Source organism: Anomaloglossus baeobatrachus, chromosome 2 (assembly GCF_048569485.1).
Source record: "Anomaloglossus baeobatrachus isolate aAnoBae1 chromosome 2, aAnoBae1.hap1, whole genome shotgun sequence".
Lineage (NCBI taxonomy): Eukaryota > Metazoa > Chordata > Amphibia > Anura > Aromobatidae > Anomaloglossus > Anomaloglossus baeobatrachus.
The window spans coordinates 546,846,911-546,870,313 of NC_134354.1; the positions used below are offsets into that span (position 1 = coordinate 546,846,911).

General features: G+C 46.4%; 1 protein-coding gene across 1 annotated transcript in view; it reads left to right on the forward strand.

The window, feature by feature from the left end:
- The window catches only part of COL4A1 (collagen type IV alpha 1 chain), a 307,217-nt gene that overhangs the window by 177,184 nt on the left and 106,630 nt on the right, over window positions 1–23,403 (forward strand). Inside the window, exons 16-22 of the mRNA XM_075336674.1 lie at window positions 1,888–1,932; window positions 2,430–2,483; window positions 3,759–3,800; window positions 3,945–4,038; window positions 4,168–4,203; window positions 13,111–13,266; window positions 14,587–14,682. Of these exons, the coding sequence (XP_075192789.1) occupies window positions 1,888–1,932; window positions 2,430–2,483; window positions 3,759–3,800; window positions 3,945–4,038; window positions 4,168–4,203; window positions 13,111–13,266; window positions 14,587–14,682 (523 nt within the window). The remainder of the gene's footprint in view (window positions 1–1,887; window positions 1,933–2,429; window positions 2,484–3,758; window positions 3,801–3,944; window positions 4,039–4,167; window positions 4,204–13,110; window positions 13,267–14,586; window positions 14,683–23,403) is intronic.

A 23,403-nucleotide genomic window follows, 5' to 3' on the forward strand; every position in this document is an offset into this window, starting at 1 on the left:
ATGAGGGGCAAGCACCCCGAAACACCGTGTCTGCAAATTGGGATTCTGATCTGGCTTATATATCCTGAGTCATATTGCAAAGGATTGTTGAAAATCCACTTGTGACTTTTAGGATCGCTACTTCCAATAGGTGGCGCTGTGCTAGAGTTTGTCTCCTTTACTGGAGAGACAATTTGAATATTTCTTAGAGGGGCGTGGCAGCTATAAGTCCCCTTACCTGGCAGCCAGACTGGCTTGCAAAGTCTCCTTAAGGAGAATAGTGTTCCCCCGTGGTCCCCACATAGCTTTCTCATGAGCCAGATCAGACACCCCCATACTTTGCACTGACGAGGGGCAAGCACCCCGAAACACCGTGTCTGCAAATTGGGATTCTGATCTGGATTATATATCCTGAGTCATATTGCAAAGGATTGTTGAAAATCCACTTGTGACTTTTAGGATCGCTACTTCCAATAGGTGGCGCTGTGCTAGAGTTTGTCTCCTTTACTGGAGAGACAATTTGAATATTTCTTAGAGGGGCGTGGCAGCTATAAGTCCCCTTACCTGGCAGCCAGACTGGCTTGCAAAGTCTCCTAAAGGAGAATAGTGTTCCCCCGTGGTCCCCACATAGCTTTCTCATGAGCCAGATCAGACACCCCCATACTTTGCACTGACGAGGGGCAAGCACCCCGAAACACCGTGTCTGCAAATTGGGATTCTGATCTGGCTTATATATCCTGAGTCATATTGCAAAGGATTGTTGAAAATCCACTTGTGACTTTTAGGATCGCTACTTCCAATAGGTGGCGCTGTGCTAGAGTTTGTCTCCTTTACTGGAGAGACAATTTGAATATTTCTTAGAGGGGCGTGGCAGCTATAAGTCCCCTTACCTGGCAGCCAGACTGGCTTGCAAAGTCTCCTTAAGGAGAATAGTGTTCCCCCGTGGTCCCCACATAGCTTTCTCATGAACCAGATCAGACACCCCCATACTTTGCACTGACGAGGGGCAAGCACCCCGAAACACCGTGTCTGCAAATTGGGATTCTGATCTGGCTTATATATCCTGAGTCATATTGCAAAGGATTGTTGAAAATCCACTTGTGACTTTTAGGATCGCTACTTCCAATAGGTGGCGCTGTGCTAGAGTTTGTCTCCTTTACTGGAGAGACAATTTGAATATTTCTTAGAGGGGCGTGGCAGCTATAAGTCCCCTTACCTGGCAGCCAGACTGGCTTGCAAAGTCTCCTTAAGGAGAATAGTGTTCCCCCGTGGTCCCCACATAGCTTTCTGATGAGCCAGATCAGACACCCCCATACTTTGCACTGACGAGGGGCAAGCACCCCGAAACACCGTGTCTGCAAATTGGGATTCTGATCTGGCTTATATATCCTGAGTCATATTGCAAAGGATTGTTGAAAATCCACTTGTGACTTTTAGGATCGCTACTTCCAATAGGTGGCGCTGTGCTAGAGTTTGTCTCCTTTACTAAAGAGACAATTTGAATATTCCCTGCGTAGTTATAACTTGAATATTTGTTAGAAACACATCTTATTGTGCCTGTACATATTAGATAGAAAAAAGTTGATGGCTGGGGAACCATTGAAGATTTCAGTCTGTTGCACCTAACTTGCACCAACACTGTCATAAACATTTTCACCCATATCAGCTGTTACCATTGATCAACTGGTCATATATGATGGATGAAGGGTGGACTATCTTTGTGGAAAATGCTTTTACAGAATGATATATGGTCAGCTAAAATGACTATCAATTGTTACATTTCACCTGATGAACAATCTTTTTGATTAATCTGAGACAAATGTATAAGTTTATGTGTAGGTTTCTTGCAAACTAGGTTATAAATAGTACATATTCTCAATTTATATTTTTTTCTGTTTTTTAAATTAGGGGAAACATGGCAAAGATGGAGAAAAGGGAGAAAGAGGAAATGATGTAAGTATTTAACTTCAAAATAATAGCATTAGAAGCATATATAACATTTTTTTAATTGATTAGTGATTTTTGTAACACTTGTCCAAATTATACATGCACGCATCTTGTTCATGTCATATTTCAAGTATAGAGGTCCATAGAATTATGGATCACGGGACCACATGTGATGCAAAGCAGTTTCAGCTTTAACTCTTTACGCTGCATCATTGTTGTAGTGATTCTATAGAAAACTCCGTCCCCAAGTTACTAATTTGAGATGGAAAATGTTTGTGAGAAAAAGTTCTTTGTAAAATAAAAAAAATAAAACATTTATTTTCATAATATATTATTTAGAATATGATATATATTTTATATTTAAACAGAGCAATATAGTAGTACAAAGTTGGAAATACATAATGAAATAAATAAAAAAGTCAATAATATTTTTACCAACATTCATTAGAACAGAATTGCTGATGTACAATATAAGCGTTTAATGTATTTCTTAACATATTTAGGGTGTACCTGGTATACCAGGATATGATGGAATTCGAGGACAGGATGGAGGAAAAGTAAGTACAACAAGCACACACTGTGCTCACATTATGCTCCAAGTAGGAGACGCTTAAAGAATCACCCTCATTTTAATTTTAGCTTCATAAATCAATACCTGAAAATAGCAACTGTGTAATATATCTTATCAGATAAATCTGCTTTTTCTCTGCCAGAATTTATCAGTCATTATGAAAATTCTCAATTCTGAGGGAGGAGGTAAAAGCTAGAGGCAGAGGGAGGAGCTAGAAGCAGAGAGAGGAGGTAGAGGCAGAGCTCAGCCCCCTTAAACTTCTTCTGTCTACATAGGGGAGAATTTTTCTCCTTGCGGAGACTGACAAACCAATCTGGCTGTCAGTGGTGAGGAGTCTTATAGGTGAAATGCTCCTCTGGTATATATTCAAATTGTCTCTTCAGGGAGGAAGGAGACGAACTCTAGTGCCACCTTTTGAAAGTGTCTACATAGAATTTCATCAGTAACAGCCGCCATCTCCTATCTCAGTAATGGGAAAGTCTTCACTGAATACAGATTTTACCTCAGAGCAGAGAATTTTGATAATGACTGATCAGTTCTGGCAGAGAAAGAAGCAGCTTTGTCTCATAAGATATATTACACAGTTGCTTATTTTAATGTGTACTATTGATTTACGGAATAAAAATTAAAACAACAGTTATGTTTTAAATTTTTGTTGTTGTTTTAACCCTTAGGGTACATGGCCACGATCACAGCATTTTGGAAGCAGTATGCTTCAGCTGCGTCCAAAACGCTGCGATGTACAGCAAAAGCACAGTGGATGGGATTTCTAGAAATCTCATGCCCACTGTGTGTGCACCAACCACAGCGTAAAATGACCTGTGGTGCGGCTTTCCGAGCCACAAGCATGTCAGTTTACTGCTGCGTGCTGCAAGGGTTCTCTGCAGGGAGAACAGAAGAGTGAGACCACACATGCCAAAGCCCAGATCGTGGGCACAAGCAGCTGCGGTCTGCTGCATAGGAGAGTCGCAGCCTTGCAGATCAGGACCCGCCACATCCAGGACACAGCTGTCCTGATCATGGGCACGTACCCATTGCATTTTGTCCCCTCACTTTGTTTACTTGTTTTTTTATTTTACAAAAGTAGATCTACAGCTCTATATTTAGTGCAACATTTGTATAATTTACTGATTGGTCCAACGGCTACATATAAAAACTGTTAGACTTGTATCTAACAAAGAAAAGTGATAAAACATTGCATATATTATTCTTATATTAGATGACATATGTGCATGAAAACCGTTTTATTTTGTTTTGTTAGGGAGAAAAGGGCGACTCTGGCCCACCTGGACCACCAGGAATAGTAAGTTGTGGGTTTTGCATATAGATGTAACTTATCATTACCTGTATTTTATTTAATACTTGCAGGATTACTTTACAGAAATCAAATACCAATGTTACAGTAAAACTGGGATAATCATTTTATTATTATTGTTGTGTACTTGAGGTAATACATGATGGCCAGCATACCATTACTGGAGAAAAAGGAGAAACAGGACCACCTGGTTATCCAGGTAGCAGAGGAGACAAAGGTGCCAAAGGTAACTAGACTAAGCTTTAAGTACACTATCAGATGGTTACATGTTGGTTTCAGTTCTGAACTGTAATGTTTAATTCACTTGTTTCATTGTTAGTAATATATTTGTTTTGTTTCTCTTTTTATTCTTAAGGTGCAACTGGAATACCAGGAAGCCCTGGACAACCAGGTACTGTGTAAAGTAAAAGTCTACATACCCAAACATATATATACTGTAGAAAGCTTATGGAATCTTGGAAGAGTTGGCTTTTCTCCTGTGTATAAGGCTGAGAACTTTTCCCTTTTAAGGCTCTGTGCGCACTGGGAAATGGAATTTTCTTGTGAAAATTCCGCATCCTCTCAAAGATTACCGCACCCGCGGTAAAAAACCGCGGGAAACCGCACCCGAAAACCGCATGCGGTTTGCCGCGGTTTGCCGCGGTTTTACCGCGGTATTATTCGCGGTATTGCCGCGGTTTTGCCGCGTGCGGGTTGGGATGTGCTTTATTGCATTCAATGCAATAAAGCACATTGAAAAAAAAAAAAGAAAAAAAAAAGTCATTTAATTCTGAGATAGTAGATAGACAGAAGAATAGATAGAGGGATAGATAGAAGGATAGATAGATGACAGATCGCTGCATTTCCCACGGTCGGCAGTGAGTTCACATTACCGGCTGTGGGAAATGACCGGTAATTACCTCTGCTGTCTGCTGCATTCAGCCTGTGTCTGTGACAGTCGCGGCTGGATGTCAGCAGTGCAGGACGCCGGAGCCGGAGCTGTGGATTATGTCGGACCTATGGATTACGCCGGAGCTTTGTTTGGGGGGGGTTAATAAAATGGTGAACGAGGCTTGTTTGTTTTATTTAAAATAAAGGATTTTTCGGTGTCTGTGTTTTTTTCACTTTACTTACGGGTTGATCATGTCAGCTGTCACATAGACGCTGCCATGATCAAGCCTGGAGTTAATGGTGGTGGTCCCCCATCACCATTAACCCCTTGTATTACCTTGCCACCACTGCTACACGGTGGCAAGAAGAGCCGAGGACACGCCGGTATTGTCGCATAATACATGCGACAGTGCCGGGGCAGCTGCGGCTGATATTCTCGGCTGCGGGAGGGGGAGTGAGGCAGGGGACATTAACCCTGCCCCTCTTCCTCCCCAGCCTGAGGATACCGGCCCGCCGCTGTGTGCTTACCTCGGCTGGAAGGTAAATATGCAGCGGAGCCCACGTTCTTTTTTTTCTATATTTCCGTTTTCTTTCTATGTGTGTTCTATGTGTCTGTGTTCTGTGTCTATGTGTCTGTGATGTGTCTGTGATATGTGATGTGTGTGTTTACTCTCTGCACGGCTTCCTCTTCCTGTAATGACATCACTTCCCTGCAAAACCGCAGACAGGCGATGTACATTACCGGAGGTAAACCGCAAAATACCGCAGGGAATAACGCAGGAAAACGCAGTGAACCGCACAGAATTTGCTGCCTGCGTTATTCCCTGCGGGATTTCATGATTAACATTGAGTCAATGGAGTGAAATCCCGCAGCGATGTGCGGAAAAGAAGTGACATGCACTTGTGTCAAATTCCGCCCAGTGCGCACAGGATTTTTTTTCTCCATAGGATTTGCTGGTGATTCACTGCAGAGATGTTATGAACATTTTCTGCAGCGAAACAAGCAGCAAATCCGCGGAAAATCCGCGGCAAAATCAGGTAAGTGCGCACATAGCCTAACTTGTCTTGTCTGTGCTGGTGCTGGCAGTCCTACATCAGTACTACAAAGTGACCCCATCGTGCTCCTTTTACATCTGTGATACAAGTATAAAAAGGGAAAAGAACTTACAGCACCGAGTGAAGAGCTTCCACCCATGTTAAAGTGCAATAGGTTTTGTCTCCGCCTAAAAGATAATAAAAGTCTTTGATTAACTTGTTCATCGTTTCACAAGCTGGATTAAAATAAGGATGGACCATCCTGTCCTCTGATAACTAAACCGAAAATTATTTGTATCAAATGTCTAATTGTGTTGAGAATAGTTTTCTATGAATTAATTTTTGAGATTGAAGAATCCTTTGATAAAGCTCCTTAAATTTAGGGTGTGGTAATATTACAACTACTGCAAACCAAGTACCGTATATAGGAACTTGATGAGTAGTTTCCTGCAGCCAATATGTCACAGCAGTGTTAGGGAATTAGTGCAAAAGAGGAACCCTGTGCAAAAACAATGTATGAGCCCTTTTGCACCTCAATAACTCATAATGCACAATTCCACTGGCTTTAGAAGTAGAACTGGGCACCTTACCTCCTGGGCCCTTGTGCACCCAATGCAAACTGGATATATTTGTTAAATAGATGTCTTAGGCGGGCATTGCACACTACGACATCGCAGGTGCGATGTTGGTGGGGTCAAATTGAAAGTGACGCACATCCGGCATCGCATGCGACATCGCAGTGTGTAAAGCCTAGTTGATACGATTAACGAGCGCAAAAGCGTCGTAATCGTATCATCGGTGCAGCGTCGGCGTAATCCATAATTACGCTGACGCGACGGTCCGATGTTGTTCCTCGCTCCTGCGGCAGCACACATCGCTGTGTGTGAAGCCGCAGGAGCGAGGAACATCTGCTACCGGCGTCACCGTGGCTTCCGTAGGTTATGCGGAAGGAAGGAGGTGGGCGGGATGTTTACATCCTGCTCATCTCCGCCCCTCCGCTCCTATTGGCCGCCCGCCGTGTGATGTCGCAGTGACGCCGCACAACCCGCCCCCTTAATAAGGAGGCGGGTCGCCGGCCAGAGCGACGGTCGCAGGGCAGGTGAGTGCTTGTGAAGCCGGCGTAGCGATAATTTTCGCTACACCAGCTTTCACAAGATATTGTACCTGCGACGGGGGCGGGGACTATCGCGTGCGACATCGCAGCATCGGCTTGCGATGTCGCAACGTGCAAAGCCCGCCTTAGACTTGGTAAAGGTAACTGTATTTACCTTCACAATCTAGGTCAGAATGACTGTGTAATCTTTTGTGGATGTTCAACTTATTCTCTGCCTATGTAGCCTGATTGACAGCTCCTCTGTTGCTGCGGAAATCTAGCACTCCTCAATATAATAAGCAGCTGTCAATAAGACTAGGAGGCCCAACAGTGAATACATTGAGACTCATGAGATCTCTCACTCTACAGATGAAAGAATAACATGCTACTTTAAAGGTTTTTTTTGAGCAGTCATACTATGTGACTGCAGATTGGTATGAACAGCATACAGTATGAATTATGCAAAATGTCAGGATTCCTGATTTGAACATTGAAGCGGGTGATCACGTGACACCAGGATGTGATTTGCATACTGGAGATAATGTACTAGCTAATTTCTCATCAGCGTCTCTCAATAGAACAATAAGGCCTAAGCCACACAGAGAGAAAAACGGTGCGAGTGGATTGCGATAAAACATCGCACTCCACTCGGATCAATTCTAGCCTGTGTGTCAGCTCACATGAGCGATTATTTTCTCAGCCCTAATCGGACTGAGAAAACAATCGCAGCATGCTGCGATTGCAATGCGAGACTCTTTCGTTCACAACCATTCAAGTGTATGGGGAGAGAGAAAAATCGCACAGCACTCACGGTACACGATGTACAACGAGTGCAGGGCGAGAATGGCAATAGCCGGCTATGGTGGAGAGAGGGAGAGAAATCCCCCCTCCCCTCCTCAGAGCCAGCCCGCCCCCCACAGCTAATGTCCGCTCGCACAGTCGGACCTCAGTCGCAGGGACACTCGCATGACACTCGGCTCCCGCTGTGCTGCCAGTGGGAACCGAGTGTCATGCAAGGATCGCAGTAGTGCCCTGTGTGGCCCCGGCCTAAAAGTCTCGCCAGGTCTAAGAGATCTAGTTAATAATGTATACTATTCGTATTATGAAATTTTTTGAAATATCCACTTTAAATCTCATACATTTTTGGATTCTGAGGTCTGATTCATTGTAGGATGGTAAAATGGATGGCTGTTTAAGCATTGGTAGTTCATCTAATTCCAATTAAGTGCTGTAATTTCAGGTCTGATGAAGTCTAATAAGTAATTTCATTGTATTCATTTACTTTATAAATAAATAGTACACATGGCAAGAATTAAAAAAAAAAGAAAAATCTTATCAGAGAAGTTTGCTTCTTTCTCCTCCTGGACTGATATTTCATTCTCAAAATTCTCAATTCACAGAATCTATCTGCAAATTTTCCTTTTACTTATAAGATGAGAGCGGGTCTTCCTAAAATTCTATGGAGAACTTTTATTGTCAGTTTAGGAGAACTTGCAGCAGGATATCTGTGTCTGCCTTCAGCTTCTCCTTTTTCCATAGAATTTTAACAGCCACTAACTGTCATCTCCATTTTCAGTAATTTCAACAACCCACTGAAAAAAGCCTTGTAAGAATGAACGGCTGCACATAGAGTGTCTGTTAGGCCTCCAACGCACATCCGTGAAACACGTGCATGTTTGGTCCGTTTCCGTATATTCCGGAGACACGGACAAACGTGCACCAATGTTATGCTATGTTTGAGGTCACACGTGCGGTATTCCATATGGTCCGTGTGTCCGTGATACGTATGTGGTTCCGTTTTGCACGGAAGCATATCCGTTTTCTGCACGGAACACGCATACACAGAGCCAGTGGAAGTCTATGGGTCCGTGAGCAGACGTACATGACACGGATGCCTCTCCGTATGCTCCGTGTACGTTTTGTGCTTTTTTCTAGCGATGACGGTCATTCTCTCTTTTTCTGTGTATGTTGGTCAATCTCCCTCAGTCCGTCGGTCGGTCTCTCTGTCTTGTCTGTCCCTCTCTCAGTCTGTCGGTCAGTCTCCCCTCTCTCTCATACTCACCGTTCCCCGATCACCGGCGCGGCGCTGCACAGCTGTTAAAAAAACTACGGCAGCTTTTACTATTTTGAAAAAGCCGGCCGCTCATTAATCAATCTCGTATTCCCTCTTTCCCAGCCCACCGGCGCCTATGATTGGTTGCAGTGAGACATGCCCCCACGCTGAGTGACAGCTGTCTCACTGCAACCAATCACAGCCGCCTTTGGGCGTGTTAATATCGAGCAGGAAAATAAAGAAATAATTAATTTAAAAAAAACGCCGTGCGGTTCCCCTCATTTTGATACCAGCCAGGGTAAAGTCAAACGGCTGAAGGCTGGTATTCTCAGGATGGGGAGCCCCACATTATGGGGAGCCCCCCAGCCTAACAATATCAGCCAGCAGCCGCCCAGAATAGCCACATCCATTAGATGCGACAGTTCTGAGACTGTACCCGCCTCTTCCTGATTTGCCCTGGTGTGTTGGCAATCGGGGTAATAAGGAGTTAATGGCAGCAGCCCATAGCTGCTACTAACTCCAAGATTAATCATGTCAGGCGTCTCCCTGAGATACCTTCCATGATTAATCTGTAAGTTACAGTAAATAAACACATACACCCGAAGAAATCCTTTATTTGGAATAATAAACACTAACAAATACCCTCGTGTACCACTTTATTAAGCCCAAAAAAGCCATCCATGTCCGGCGTAATCCACGGAGGTCCCACGTCGCTTCCAGCTCTGCTACATGAAGGTGACAGGAGCAACAGAAGAACTCCGCCGCTCCTGCCAGATCCACACAGCAACTGAGGTGAGAAGCGCGATCAGCGATGATGTCACTCAGGTTACTCGCGGCCACCGCTGGATCCTCCAACTGTGACTGCAAGTCGCCTGAGTGACAGCAATGAGGTCACAGATGAGTTGAAGTCATGGGTGGAGGATACAGCTAGCCGCGGGTAACCTGAGTGACAGCAGCGCTAATCGCGCTGCTCACTTCAGTGACTCAGGGGATTAGCGGTCACCGGTGAGTCCTGCACGGGTGACCACTAATCAGTACGCGACACAGACAGAGCCGCGGTATGACAATGAAGTCGGGTGAAGTTCACCCGAATTCATTCTCATCGCGCGTCGCTGTCTGCTGTCAGCGGGTATGTATCAATGACATTGTGCATCACACACGGAACATTTCACACGGACAACACACGGACATGTCACTTACGTATCTCACGCACACACGGACATTCAACATGCACACACGGCTAGCATACGAAATACACATGGATGCCACATGTACCATAAAAACGGACTTAAAAACGGAAAACGGACGTGAAAAACGGATCGTATGACACGTGCGTGCTTTTCACGGATGTGTGTTGGAGGCCTTACAAAGTATTTCATGTAACCAATAACATAGGCATTTACATGGGCAATAACATGGGCCATAAAAATGGAGACATAGACAGCATGAGAGGGTATAAAGTAATAGACATACAGTACATACTATATAGTCATCAATGGGGGTGTTTTATAGATGATACAGGTATGATACATATATATATATATATATATATATATATATATACACATATACACATATATATACACCGTATATGTATATCAAATAGAACATAAAGGTAGATAAATGTGATTATTAATATAATGTATTACATTAGTTTGCACATACCCAATATGGGTATTCTGTTAGAATAGCCCCCATTTCAACAGATTGCCTTTGTCGGGGTTGTGTCTAAGATGCTGAAATTAGGGTGCTGGACTGATAGAATAACTTTAACCCTTCACCAATGGCAATAATTTTACGTCCCTGCGGTCATAGTGTTAATCCCTACCGGCTGCTGCGGGCAGCCGGGGGGGATCTGCGCACATGTCAGTTGACATGTACAGCTGATATGTGTGCCTTGAAGGCCCGAGTGGAGTCGCTATCCACCCGTACCTGTTAACACCTTAAATAGCGCAGTCAAAATGTAACAGCGCAATTTAAATGGCGATCATGGTAGATCTGTACTTATTGGCCTCCACCGGAAGTCACTTGACGTGATCAGATGGTTTTCATGGTAGCACAGGGTCATGTGATGACTCCTGTAGCTCAGATGACTCAGGTCCTGTAGCTCAGATGACTCAGGTCCTGTAACAAGCAGCCGAGTACTGCAGGTTACAAGAGATTAGTATTTCTCCCAATCTGAGTGATGCTGCTCTGATCTGGAGAAAAGAATGAGTGATCAGACTGCTGATCCTTATAGCCCCCTTGGGGACTACTAAAATAAAAAAAAGTAAAAAAAAAAAGTTTTAAAAAACCTAAAAGTTCAAATCACCTTCCTTTCGCCCCATTGAAAATTAAAGGGTTAAAAAAATAAAAAATATACACACATTTGGTATGGCCGCTTTCAGAAACGCCCGATCTATCAAAATATAAAATCAGTTAATCTGATCGGTAAATGGCATAACGGCAAAAAAATTCCAAACGCCCAAATTACGTTTTTTGGTTGCTGCAAATTTTGTGCAAAATGTGATAATAGGCTATCAAAACATAATAAACCAAAGAAAAAACTCCTAAAATAATTATTTTATTAATATTAGTATTAAAATCGTTATATATAAAAGCTGAATCGCTTCTAGTATCTGAATATTATAGATCAGTAACGTAAAGGTGAGTGTGGAAGATTGAGACGACTAGTGGGGTTAGTGCACGTCTCACAGATAGACGGCACTGCGGGTTTACCTAGCCTGCAGCCACATGGAAGACGACTTGCCCTGCACCATAGGCCACTGTTGTCGCTTTGGAAAACTACAAGTTTATTAGAACGTCCAAGAGGAAATACCTTTGGATTGGATATGAAACCTTTGAATTCCCCTGATGAACCCCTAAGCGAACCCAAATAGGGGGGAAACGCGTCGGGATATATCATTGGATGATCCCAGCAGATAAGTCATCCCTGCTGGGGTTCCTTATTTTATTTTCTCTCTTTAGACTTTGTGATTACACATTTAGTAACACCTGTTTATGACTGTGCAGACTTATTTGCCTGTGCAGTTTCTTTGGCTGTCATATTTATGGCAATCCAAGTAAAACAAATATACTTGACCTGTGACTATTGGCACTAATTATCTCTTCTTGGTGGTGGGTGCCTCCTTGGCAACTGGTAGGTGCAGGGAGAGACTAGGGGGAGACGACGAGGAGCGGGGGGTACCCAAAACCTTATGGTGCACCTCCGCTGGTAGGTAGGCAATAAGGGAGGGAGAGATAACCCCCTATTCCCTAATTATAGGATGACTACCTCTAAACTATAACTATCTAGCTGGTTTACCTATAGTTAAGAGACTACCATCACTAACCCCACTAGTCGTCTCAATCTTCCACACTCACCTTTACGTGACTGATCTATAATATTCAGATACTAGAAGCGATTCAGCTGTTATATAAAACGATTTTAATACTAATATTAATAAAATAATTATTTTAGGAGTTTTTTCTTTGGTTTATTCTGCTTTAATACTCCCATTCTAATTGAATTGGTTTTGATATATGGCTATCAAAACATAGCATCTGAGCAAAAATAGTACTGTTAAAAACTTCAGCTCGAGACGCGAAAAATAAGCTATCATTGAGCCATAGATTCCTAAAAATGAGAATGCTACGTGTTGCGGAAAATGGCGCAAAACGTGCACCACTTTTTTTGGACAAACGTCTGATTTGTTTTTAACCCCTTCTATGCATGTTTGGTGTCTACAAACTCATACCGACCTGAGGCATCAAACCAACACATCAGTTGTACCATATAGTGAACATGGTGAATAAAATATATCAAAAACAATCATGCAATTGCACTTTTTTTGCAATTTTTACGCACTTGGAATTCTTTTGCCTTTTTCCAGTATACTATATGGTAAAACGTATGGTTTCATTTAAAAGTACAACGCGTCCCGCAAAAAACAAGCCCTCATAGAGGAAGATTGACTGAAAAATAAAAAAGTTACGGCTCTCGGAAGAAGGGGAGCAAAAAAAAATAAAAACGGAAAATCGGCCGGGGTGAAGGGGTTAAATGACCAAGTTGTTCATATCTTTGCATTAATTTCTTGATTAAAGAGCATTATGCTGAGGTACAAACTATATTTCAAGAGAAAAAAAATTCAATTTATTTTATAGATATAATAATCGGCACAAGCAGAAGTGATTTTTTGATAGCAATTTTATACTTCGTGTCATTAATGCTAAACTTTAACTATGAGCGTTGTTTTTCTTATCTGCAGGAATATCAATTCCAGGACCACATGGGGCACCAGGATTAACAGGGGAAATAGGGGAAAAGGGTGAAGCTGGAATCCCTGGGTTATCCTTACCTGGACAGAAAGGTAGAGAGGGGCTACGTGGACCTCCTGGTGTCCCTGGTCCACCAGGTCCAATAGGTAAGAAATTATGCAGCCAAGGGATCAAAGGGGCACTATATATTTTGCTTTGTAGTTATATCTATAGAAGTCACGTATGTATATATGTGTATAAACAACACTGAAGATATGACACTTGGATACAACAGCTTGTATAACAGTGTAAACTTGGTGTGTCCTCTATATAACTCAACATATAGCCATTAATGTCTAAACCACTGGTAACAAAAGTGAGTACACTCCTAAATGAAAATGGCCACATTGTGCCCAAATGTCAATACTTTATGTGGCCACCTTTATTTTCAAGTCTTAACTCTCTTGGGCATGGAGTTCACTAGTGCTTCACAGGTACAAAGTCTTGACTCAGGGTGCTGCATACAAATGCACATTACAATTTTCAGATTTATATTTTTTAATACTTAGAAAACCAAGTATAATTTCCTTTACATTTTACACATACTTGCTACTTTCATGGGTATTCTTACTTTTCAAGGCACTTTATCCTTTAGCAATGATGAATCGATTGCATATAGGAACACAGATATAATTTAGAACACCCCTTCTGAAAGGAAAAGCTAGTTGCAAATTACATCAGATTGATCACTTATAATAAATTTGACACAACATGACATGTTGGATACACAAGTGCCTCCTCATGGCCATAATACTTGTATACCATTCACCTACACCTGTCAGTAATAAACTTTAGTTGTACTTTTATTCTTCTTTAAATCTGTTTTACATTATAATTAGGGATGATCGAATACTTCGATTATTCGGCTTCGCGAATATTTGCTGAATACCTCGCTGCTATTCGACTATTCGTGAATATTCGATGCGCAATGTAAGTCTATGGGAAACCCGAATAACAACTATTTGGTACTATTCGATCTTCCTATAGACTTACATTGCGCATTAAATAGTCAAATAGCGGCGAGGTATTTGGCAAATATTCGCAAAGCCGAATATTTGAGGTATTCAATCATCCCTAATTATAATTTATTTATTCTTTCTATCATTTGTTCCCTTACATTCCATGCACACAGGAGCACTTCATATCTGGACATATATACAGTACATACCAGCTGGTGACTGGTTAATGCATCTTTACATGAATACATTTATTTTGTATAAAAACCGGCTTGTCCATACAATACAAGCACTTTTCCCCCATACTTTCTCATATATTCTGGCAATCAGGGCCTGACACCTCTTGTTTGAATTGTTTAATTATGTCTTACCTTGTAATATCTGATTATTTGTACATGTATATGTATGAATTATAAAGGGAAGGGGAATGTGTTGGCCCCATATAACTCTTCTTATTATTATTATTGGTAGACCCTACACAGGAATGCATTCCAGGACAGCCTGGTGAGTCCGGATTCCCTGGCACTCCAGGAGAACAAGGCTTCCCTGGGGAGAGGGGTCAGAAAGGTATGATTTTCATCTTATATCTGAACAGTCAATAAATATATAACCTGCAGATTTTTACTCTCTTTTCAGTTCTTATAATAAGTCAGAGCATATGTAAAGGAGATTTTCATTTTATTATTACTTGTGGAATAACTAGCAAGGAAAATCGGATCTATCCAGCTGTAGATAGGCTGATAGATCATGAATAGTGATGGGCGGACCCGAACTGTAAAAGTCAAGATCCATGCGAGTTACCTAGTATCCGTGCACCGATCCCGGGCTGGGAGCTCTCAGGGTGCACTAATCCCCCTAGCTCTTTTTACCACCATTTTAAAGCGCATGATTTGGGTCCCCATAGACTTACATGGGGATTAGCGTCCGGCCAGATATCCGGGATTAATTCCGGGCCCAAACTAGGTTTTTTTTTTAAACTAGTTATATCCGCCGATCCTGGGTATCTGTTCGCAAATCACTATTTATGAAAAATAAGACCTCATTCAGATATCCATTTTTTTCTTCTAATATTTGAAAAATAACATAATATATTATGGTGCTGGATTTTTTTTGTCCTATGTATCAGTTTTTACAATCCGTGTGTCATCTGTTTTTTTCACATGAAAATAAAAATTTTAGATATTTTTCCTATCTAGTGCTCAGTGAAAAATGGATATTAGTCGGATGACACAGCGATAGCATCCAAGTTCTATCCATATCTTTTCACTGACCTATTCACTCAGCAACCTTGATCTGCAAATGTGCTAATATAAACACATAACTTAAATATATTCAGCGAGGCATACTTATCAATACTACAGTCTTCACTATTCCACTAGAGTGGAAACATCACTGATCTTATATTCTGGTGGAATAGTGAAGGCTGCAGATGTACAGATCACATGACATTGTTTATGTCAGGTGACCAAAGGGGGAAGCGTACTGAGATTGGAGGATATGTACCGGTCTGGGATTGATGTGTACATTAAACCCTTAATTCCCTGCTAATAAACATGTTATAGGCTTATCTGGTGAAGTGGTCTCTCTATGCCATAAGTCAGAGTGAAAAGCATGGACAAGAGGCAATGATGCAACTGAGCTGGGCTTGTAAGTCTGTATGTGGATCAGGGAGGATAGTACAGCAGAATATGAAGGATGGCAGATAGCTAAGCGTGGCTGGAATCACTGGATGCAACTCTAACAGATGTGTAGATTGAAGTGAAGGTGTATAAGCAAAGTTGTACGAATTCTGGCATAAGTGCAGTTACTCACAGGAATAGTGGAGGTGTACAGACAAATGGGTAACTTGCTTGCAGATATGGGGTTATAGCAATAGAGATGTTTAGGCAAACTGATAACTTGATTTCAGAGATGCAGTTTCACACAGGAATAGCAAAGTACTAAATAAGGACAGCATCAAGATTGCAGAGACGACTGTAGTGTCCCTGAACCCGTCAGGGCACTACAAGGTACTGCATCCTGTCAAAGATGCAGGGCCTACCCCCAGGGACCTGGAAAACCAGTGCTGGTAACATCAAAACACATGAACATCTCCAGTTTCCCTCTCCCAATCATTGGTGACTGACTAGTTGGGACCCAATGGATGGCCACCCAGGGGTGAAGCAAATCCAGTCGAATAGACGACAACCAGGGGGGCAGGAGTAAGACAGTGGTTCAGTCTGTAGTGACAGTTATAAGAGACGGACATGTCTTCAGACAGGGTCGTGTAGCAGTGACCTAGCTGGTGAAAGAGAGTGGTTGCCAGGGAGGGTACGATGAGGTACCCCTGGAACCATAGCACCAATGGGGCACAAGGCCCTAGGTCAGGCGAATGCTTCAGGCTACCTGACAAATACCAAATACCTGCACAGTAAGGGGACCAGCCAGGACCTCACTAACCCAAGAATCTGGGGGCACCAGCAGTAATGAGAGAGCTAGGGACCGGAACAGAACACCGACCCTACAGGGTTTACACTACTTGCCATACGGACCAGAGACTGATCGACAAACAGAAGGGGACCCCCAGATGTTCCAAGCCACGGTGTTCCTCCAACCAGTGAGAGGTGCAGGGGAAAGAAGCCACCAGGTTACCACATTGGCACTGGGACTAAAGGGACTAGGGGTCGAAACCAGTCGTCCTCAGTGACCCAGCATTACCACTGCTGTGAGTAAACACCAGTTGCACTGCATTTCCATCTTGTGGTCTCCCTTCTTTCCACGTCGAACTCCAATCTTCACCACCTGGGGCTCGGCCCTACTTGCGGAGGGCCCAACATCCAAGCTGCCATCACTACCAGCCCCAGTGGCAATAGGCTGTGCAGCGGTGACTCCATCTACCTAATTGCAACTCGCAAGTGGCGTCACAACATAAACTCTCTAATCTCCCCCGTATATAACCCCTTTTCAAGTGACCCCCAGGGTCACGGAACCGGGCATCGGCTATTACACACCCGTGACACAGCATCCCTGTACATATATGGCCCAGGACCGAGTACCCCATACCTCTGGGGCGGGTCACGACCTTGTTAACATAACTTGACACAACACAGTTGAGGGTGCTATAGCCCCAGAATTTGCTACTGAGAAGTAGTAGCTAGTTGGGCTACTGCAGACAGGAGTAGCTAAGAAAATAATTATACACCTGGCAGGAGCAGAATCTGGAGGAAGATGAGACTAACTTTAGGAAAAGAACATGGTAGCAGAATGCCATACACCTTGAATACTCAGGCAGTTATCAGCTGCCAGAGCTGGCGTTAAAAGATGACATAAACGGTGCTTGTATAGCTACCATTGTAACCAGCCATACACTAGAAATGAAGGTGCTGGTCAAAGAGTAAGGAAGCAAAACTCAGTGGTGAAATCAGGACTTGTGAGTAACAAAATGGTTGTTAATAGTGCCTCAGTTGGTGTCATACAATGAATAGGTTTTTAAATGTGCAGTTTCACACATTACACATTTTTTTGTACAAAATATATATTTTTTGTACAAAATTGTTTTTGAAGAAAGATTGTCACTATATAATGTTTTTATGAATGAGCCATCTGTCACGAACCACCGGGGGGGTCACTCAGAAATCCCCCGCGCTGGCTACCAGTACGTCACAATCAGGGGGTAACAAGTGGGGGTCACCCCTCCTTTATACCTCCCGACCGACAGAGCACGTGATGCGCTCTCTAGCGCCCCTCTTATAGTCAGGCCAATTATGGAATTGCCCGACAATAAGCAAGGAGGCCGCTATACTACTTATGCCGATTATTGAAGGGTCCCCGGTGAGAGTAGGGTATATATTCCCCCGACCTCCGCGGGCGGAATATATAAAATCTCCCCGAATCTCACTGGCCTCCCCACAATAATCCTTGGCACAAACTCGCTGCCACCAACCGCTTCACGGTAACTATTAGCCGAACACACAGACGTGGGATTCAAGATCGAGATAACAGAACAGCCCAAGATTAATTATATAATTTAATCAGCCTAAAGCACACTAGAAACTACAATATATACAATAGGGAATCTACAGAATATACATATGTCAGAGTACAGTTACAATCAAAGCATGGGTTACAAACAGGCATACACAGTTCCAGCAGTTACCTTGTTGCGTCTGGCCACCGGGGGGCGCTGTAGACCAGGTTTCCAGGAACTCCCTCACAGGTCTTTCCCAACCAGGCCCCCGAGCAGAAGAACCCTGGAAAATGGCCGAAGTAGGGTTATCAACCTGGGCAATCCAGGTCCCCTCCTACCTTAGTGACCTCACAGGGAAGCACTGCCACTCCCCCTGCATGGATCAGAATTATCCAGCAAAGGGGATATTGGCCATAACTTTGCCTGGGAGCGGCGTAGGCGGACGCCAATGCTCTCATTGTGACAGTTATGAATTTAGCTACAGAACGAGGGGACTCATGACCTGTCTGCCAGTTCCCCATTGGCTGATATCACGCCTGGGGCATTTCCCAATGTCCTGCTCCCATAAAAAGGGTGTGCCAGCATCGCCCGCATGCGGAGACACCATTTTTATGGTTGCCATATTTATCGGAAATATGGCTTGCGAGATATGAACCATTTTTTACTGGAGTCGTTCTGTCTGGCTATTTCCAGAGCCTTGCTAATTAGATAGCAGCTCCTACTACAGGGTGACGGCAGGGAGTCATCCTGTGTCCTTTGTTCCCACACCACCTCATTTCCATATCACAGGACATGGCCATGGAGGTGTAAGTGGAACACTGAGAACAAGAAGGGAGGGGGCACTGCCAGGGAGTGATGAGGGATTATGACTGGAGTCATAATTCATCTTCATATCCCGGGATTTGCCTCACACCTCCCCCCTTTTGAGGGCGCTAGGGGGCAGCACACTCCGGTGTTCCCCCGTGCGCCCGTCCGCGACCTCTCCTTGTCGGGACAGCCCGTCTGCGTTACCGTGGTCACGGCCCCTTTTGTGGCGAATGGTGAAGTTGTATTGCTGGAGCGCAAGGCTCCATCGCAACAATCGCCCATTCGTCCCAGAGACGGTGTGCAACCAGCTGAGGGGATTGTGGTCCGTCTCCACGATGAAGTGGCGCCCGTATAGATAGGGTTGCAGACGCTGCAGGGCCCACACTATGGCCAGGCACTCCTTCTCCATCGTGGAATAGGCAACTTCCCTTGGTAACAGCTTCCTGCTCAGGTACAAGACTGGGTGCTCTTGGCTCGCAGAGTCCACCTGGCTGAGCACCGCACCGAGGCCGAAGTCACTGGCGTCGGTCTGTACTACAAACGGCCGCGTGAAGTCGGCTGCCTGTAGCACGGGCGGGCTGGACAGGGCGTCCTTTAGGGCCCGGAAGGCTGTCTCGCAGTCCATTGTCCAATCGACTGCAGAGGGCAGCTTCTTCTTGGTGAGGTCCGTCAAGGGCTTTGCCAGGCTACTATAGCATGGAACAAATCTCCTATAGTACCCAGCGGTCCCCAAGAAGGACATCACCTGCTTCTTGGTCCTGGGGGTGGGCCAGGATGCGATGGCTTCCACTTTCTCAGGCTCGGGCTTCAGTGTTCTCCCACCTACCCGGTGACCGAGGTACTGGACCTCGCTCATGGCCAGCTGACACTTTCCCGGCTTGATGGTCAAACCTGCCCGGTGGATCCGCCTGAGCACCTGTGCTAGATGCTCTAGGTGGTCCTCCCAGGTGGGACTGAAGACGGCAATGTCATCCAGGTACGCGGCCGCGTACCCTTCAAGTCCCTTGAGCAGGGTGTTGACCATCCGCTGGAAAGTGGCAGGGGCATTCCTCATCCCGAATGGCATTACCGTGGACTCGTACAGTCCAAATGGGGTAATAAAGGCAGAGCGTTCCCTGGCCTTGCGAGTCAGGGGGATCTGCCAATATCCCCGGCTCAGATCCATGATGGTCAGGTACTGAGCCCCGGCCAACTGATCGAGCAGGTCATCGATGCGTGGCATTGGGTACGCATCGGCGACCGTGACCGCATTGAGCCCCCTGTAGTCCACGCAGAACCGAGTGGTTCGGTCCTTCTTAGGGACGAGGACTACAGGCGAGGCCCAAGCGCTGTTGGATGCCTGGATCACCCCCAGCTTCAGCATCTCGTCAATCTCCTGGCGCATGTGTTGCTGCACCTCCAGGGAGACCCGATATGCTGAACGCCGGATCGGGGGATGATCCCCAGTGTCCACGTGATGGACAGCCAAGTCAGTCCTTCCGGGCTGGTTGGTAAACAACCCCCGGAAGGGGTGTAGGGTGGCCCACAGCTGGGACCGTTGGTCCTCCAAGAGCTGGTGGCCAACCTCCACATCCTCAATGGATCCGCCTGCCCTAACCTGGGCTAGCATATCCAAGAGGGTTTCCGCTTCTCCCTCCTCGGGCAGGTTGCACACGGGGAGCGCACATGCCTCCCGCTCATGATGTGCCTTCATCATGTTCACATGGAAGGGCTTCCGCCTTCCACGGGCAGGGTCCAGGGTGACCAGGTACGTTACAGGGTTGAGCTGCTGGTACACGAGGTATGGGCCTTCCCAGGCTGCCTGAAGCTTGTCTTGTGGTACGGGGACCAGTACCCACACCTTTTGACCCACTTGGTAGGTCCTCTCACAAGCGTTCTGGTCGTACCAACGCTTCTGATCGGCCTGGGCTTGAGCCATATTGTCGTGTACCAGTTGCGTCAAGGCCTGCATTTTGTCCCGGAAGCGCATGACATACTCGATAACCGACACTCCAGGGGTGGCCAAATCCCCTTCCCAAGCCTCTTTCACCAGAGCCAGGGGGCCCCGCACACGTCGCCCGTACAGGAGCTCAAACGGTGAGAATCCTGTTGAGGCCTGTGGAACCTCCCGGTAAGCAAATAACAGGTGTGGGAGATACCGCTCCCAGTCACGCCCATGGGAGTCGACCAACATCTTAAGCATCTGCTTTAAGGTGCCATTGAACCGCTCGCACAGGCCATTAGTCTGTGGATGGTACGGGCTGGCCACCAGATGTCGCACCTGGACCTGCTTACAGAGGGCCTCCATCAGCTGGGACATGAATTGGGTCCCCCGGTCAGTGAGCATTTCCTGGGGAAAACCCACTCGGGAGAAAATCTCCAGCAATGCGGTGGCCACCTTGTCAGCCCGAATGGACGACAAGGCCACTGCTTCTGGGTACCGGGTGGCATAGTCCACTACCGTCAGTAGGAAGCGTTTCCCGGAGCTGCTGGGGATGGCCAGCGGGCCGACCAGATCCACAGCCACCCTCCTGAAAGGCTCATCGATGATTGGCAGAGATACTAGTGGGGCTTTGGGGCGTGGCCCCGCCTTCCCCACTCTCTGACAGGTTTCACACGAACGGCAGTAGGCAGCCACATCGGCCCCCATTTTTGGCCAGTAGAAATGCTGGTTTAACCTGGCCTTGGTCTTAGCGATCCCTAGGTGTCCGGCCATCGGAATCTCATGTGCGATCCGCAACAACTCCGTCCGGAACGGATAGGGTACCACCAACTGTCGGTCCCTGGGCCACGCCTCCGGTGAACCCTGCTGGACCGTGGCCCGGTACAGCCGTCCTTGGTCCCAGACCACTCGCTCCGGGTCCGAGTCCGAGGGAGGCTGTGCCGCCTGCTCCTTAAGAGCTTTCAGGCTGTCGTCAGCTTCTAACGCTGCCTGAAACCCCTGACTAGATGTGGCCAGAATCGACGAGACTGTCACATCTTCAGTCAGTACCCCGGGACCTGTGTCCTGGCCTCCACCTGACTCGGCTGCCACTTGGTCAGAAGGGGAAGAGCTATCGGACCTCCGGGAGGCCCCTTGGCTTCCAGCACTCCCACTGCGGGTGACAGCGGCCACAGCCGCTGCGACCGTGGGTCGTGCCTGCTCCTCCTCCGTTCCTGACCAAGTCGCCGGTTCAGGCAGACCTACCTGGCTTCCTGACACCCCGGTTGTGGGGGAACCATGCACCGAGATCTTACCTGGGAGCACTTCCGCTCCTGGACCGGCCCCAATCTCACCTGCCTGTTCCCCTCCTGCAGCAACAGAACCCCGCTGTGAAATCTCTGGGGACCCCACATTTGCTGTGGTAGCCCCCACCCCACACACTGGTCCTCCCCCTGCAGCACCCTGCTCTCTGCTTATCCCTGCAGAGGGCAACAGATCCCAGCTCACAGGCTGGTTACTTGTAGAGGCATTGTCACACCTTTCTCTGACCCCCTCCCCTGTCACAGCTGCAGCTGTGTGTGTGTCTATGGTGTCTATGCAAGCAGAAATATCAGAGTTCACTCCCTCCTCCCTTACATCATTCATAGATAACACATTAACATTGTCCGGAGGCATGTCAGTACGGGCTGAAGGTTCAGCCCTTGGTTAGGGCCCAAACTGGGAGGTTATCTGCCCCAAATCTGTCCCAAGTAGCACGTTTGCAGGGATCCGATCAGTTACCCCCACCTCCCTCACCCCTCGCCCTGCGCCCCAGTCCACATAAATGTCAGCAACAGGCAGCGCCGGGTCAGTGCCTCCAATCCCGGAGACAGCGAGGGTTTTTCCAGGGATCAAGTCTTGGGGGGACACCATCTCAGGCCGCACCAGAGTCACCTCCGAGGCGCTGTCTCGCAGTCCTATGGTCACAGACCGGCCGACGGTGACAGGTTGGAAGCTGTCCAGGGACCTACCACCACCCCCACACACACAATACACCTTGGGCGGCCCTTGGGACGGGGACGGAGCCGGGGCCGTGGGACGCTGAGGGCACATGGCCTTGAAGTGTCCAGGTAGGTTGCACTGGTGGCACCGTCTTGGTTCCGCCACGGGCCTGGGGAGGGGAGTTGAGGGGGACACCCCCTGCAGTCTAGGGGCAGGTGGGGCAGTCGCAGAATTCATCTTACCCCCTCTCCAGGTGCTGCTGGTGGCCGCTCTCCTGGCCTCAGGGGCCCGGTTGTTGGTGTAGTCATCGGCAAGGGCAGCTGTAGCCGTGGACCCCTTTGGCTTCTGGTCTCGGATGAACTGGCGGAGATCCTCAGGGCAGTTCCACAAGAGTTGCTCCGTGATGAACAAGTCCAGGATCTCCGGTCCGGTGGAAAGCTGCAGGCCTTGGGTCCAGTGGTCGGCAGCTCGGGCAAGTGCCCGCCGGTGGTCAGCCCAGGAGTCCTTTGGTCCCTTCTGTAGGCTCCGGAACTTCTTGCGGTAGGACTCTGGAGTGAGGTTGTACTGTTGGATCAGGGCCCGCTTGATGGTGTCGTAGCCCTGATCTGCCTCAGCAGGCAAGTCCCCAAGGATATCCAGGGCCTTACCCCTT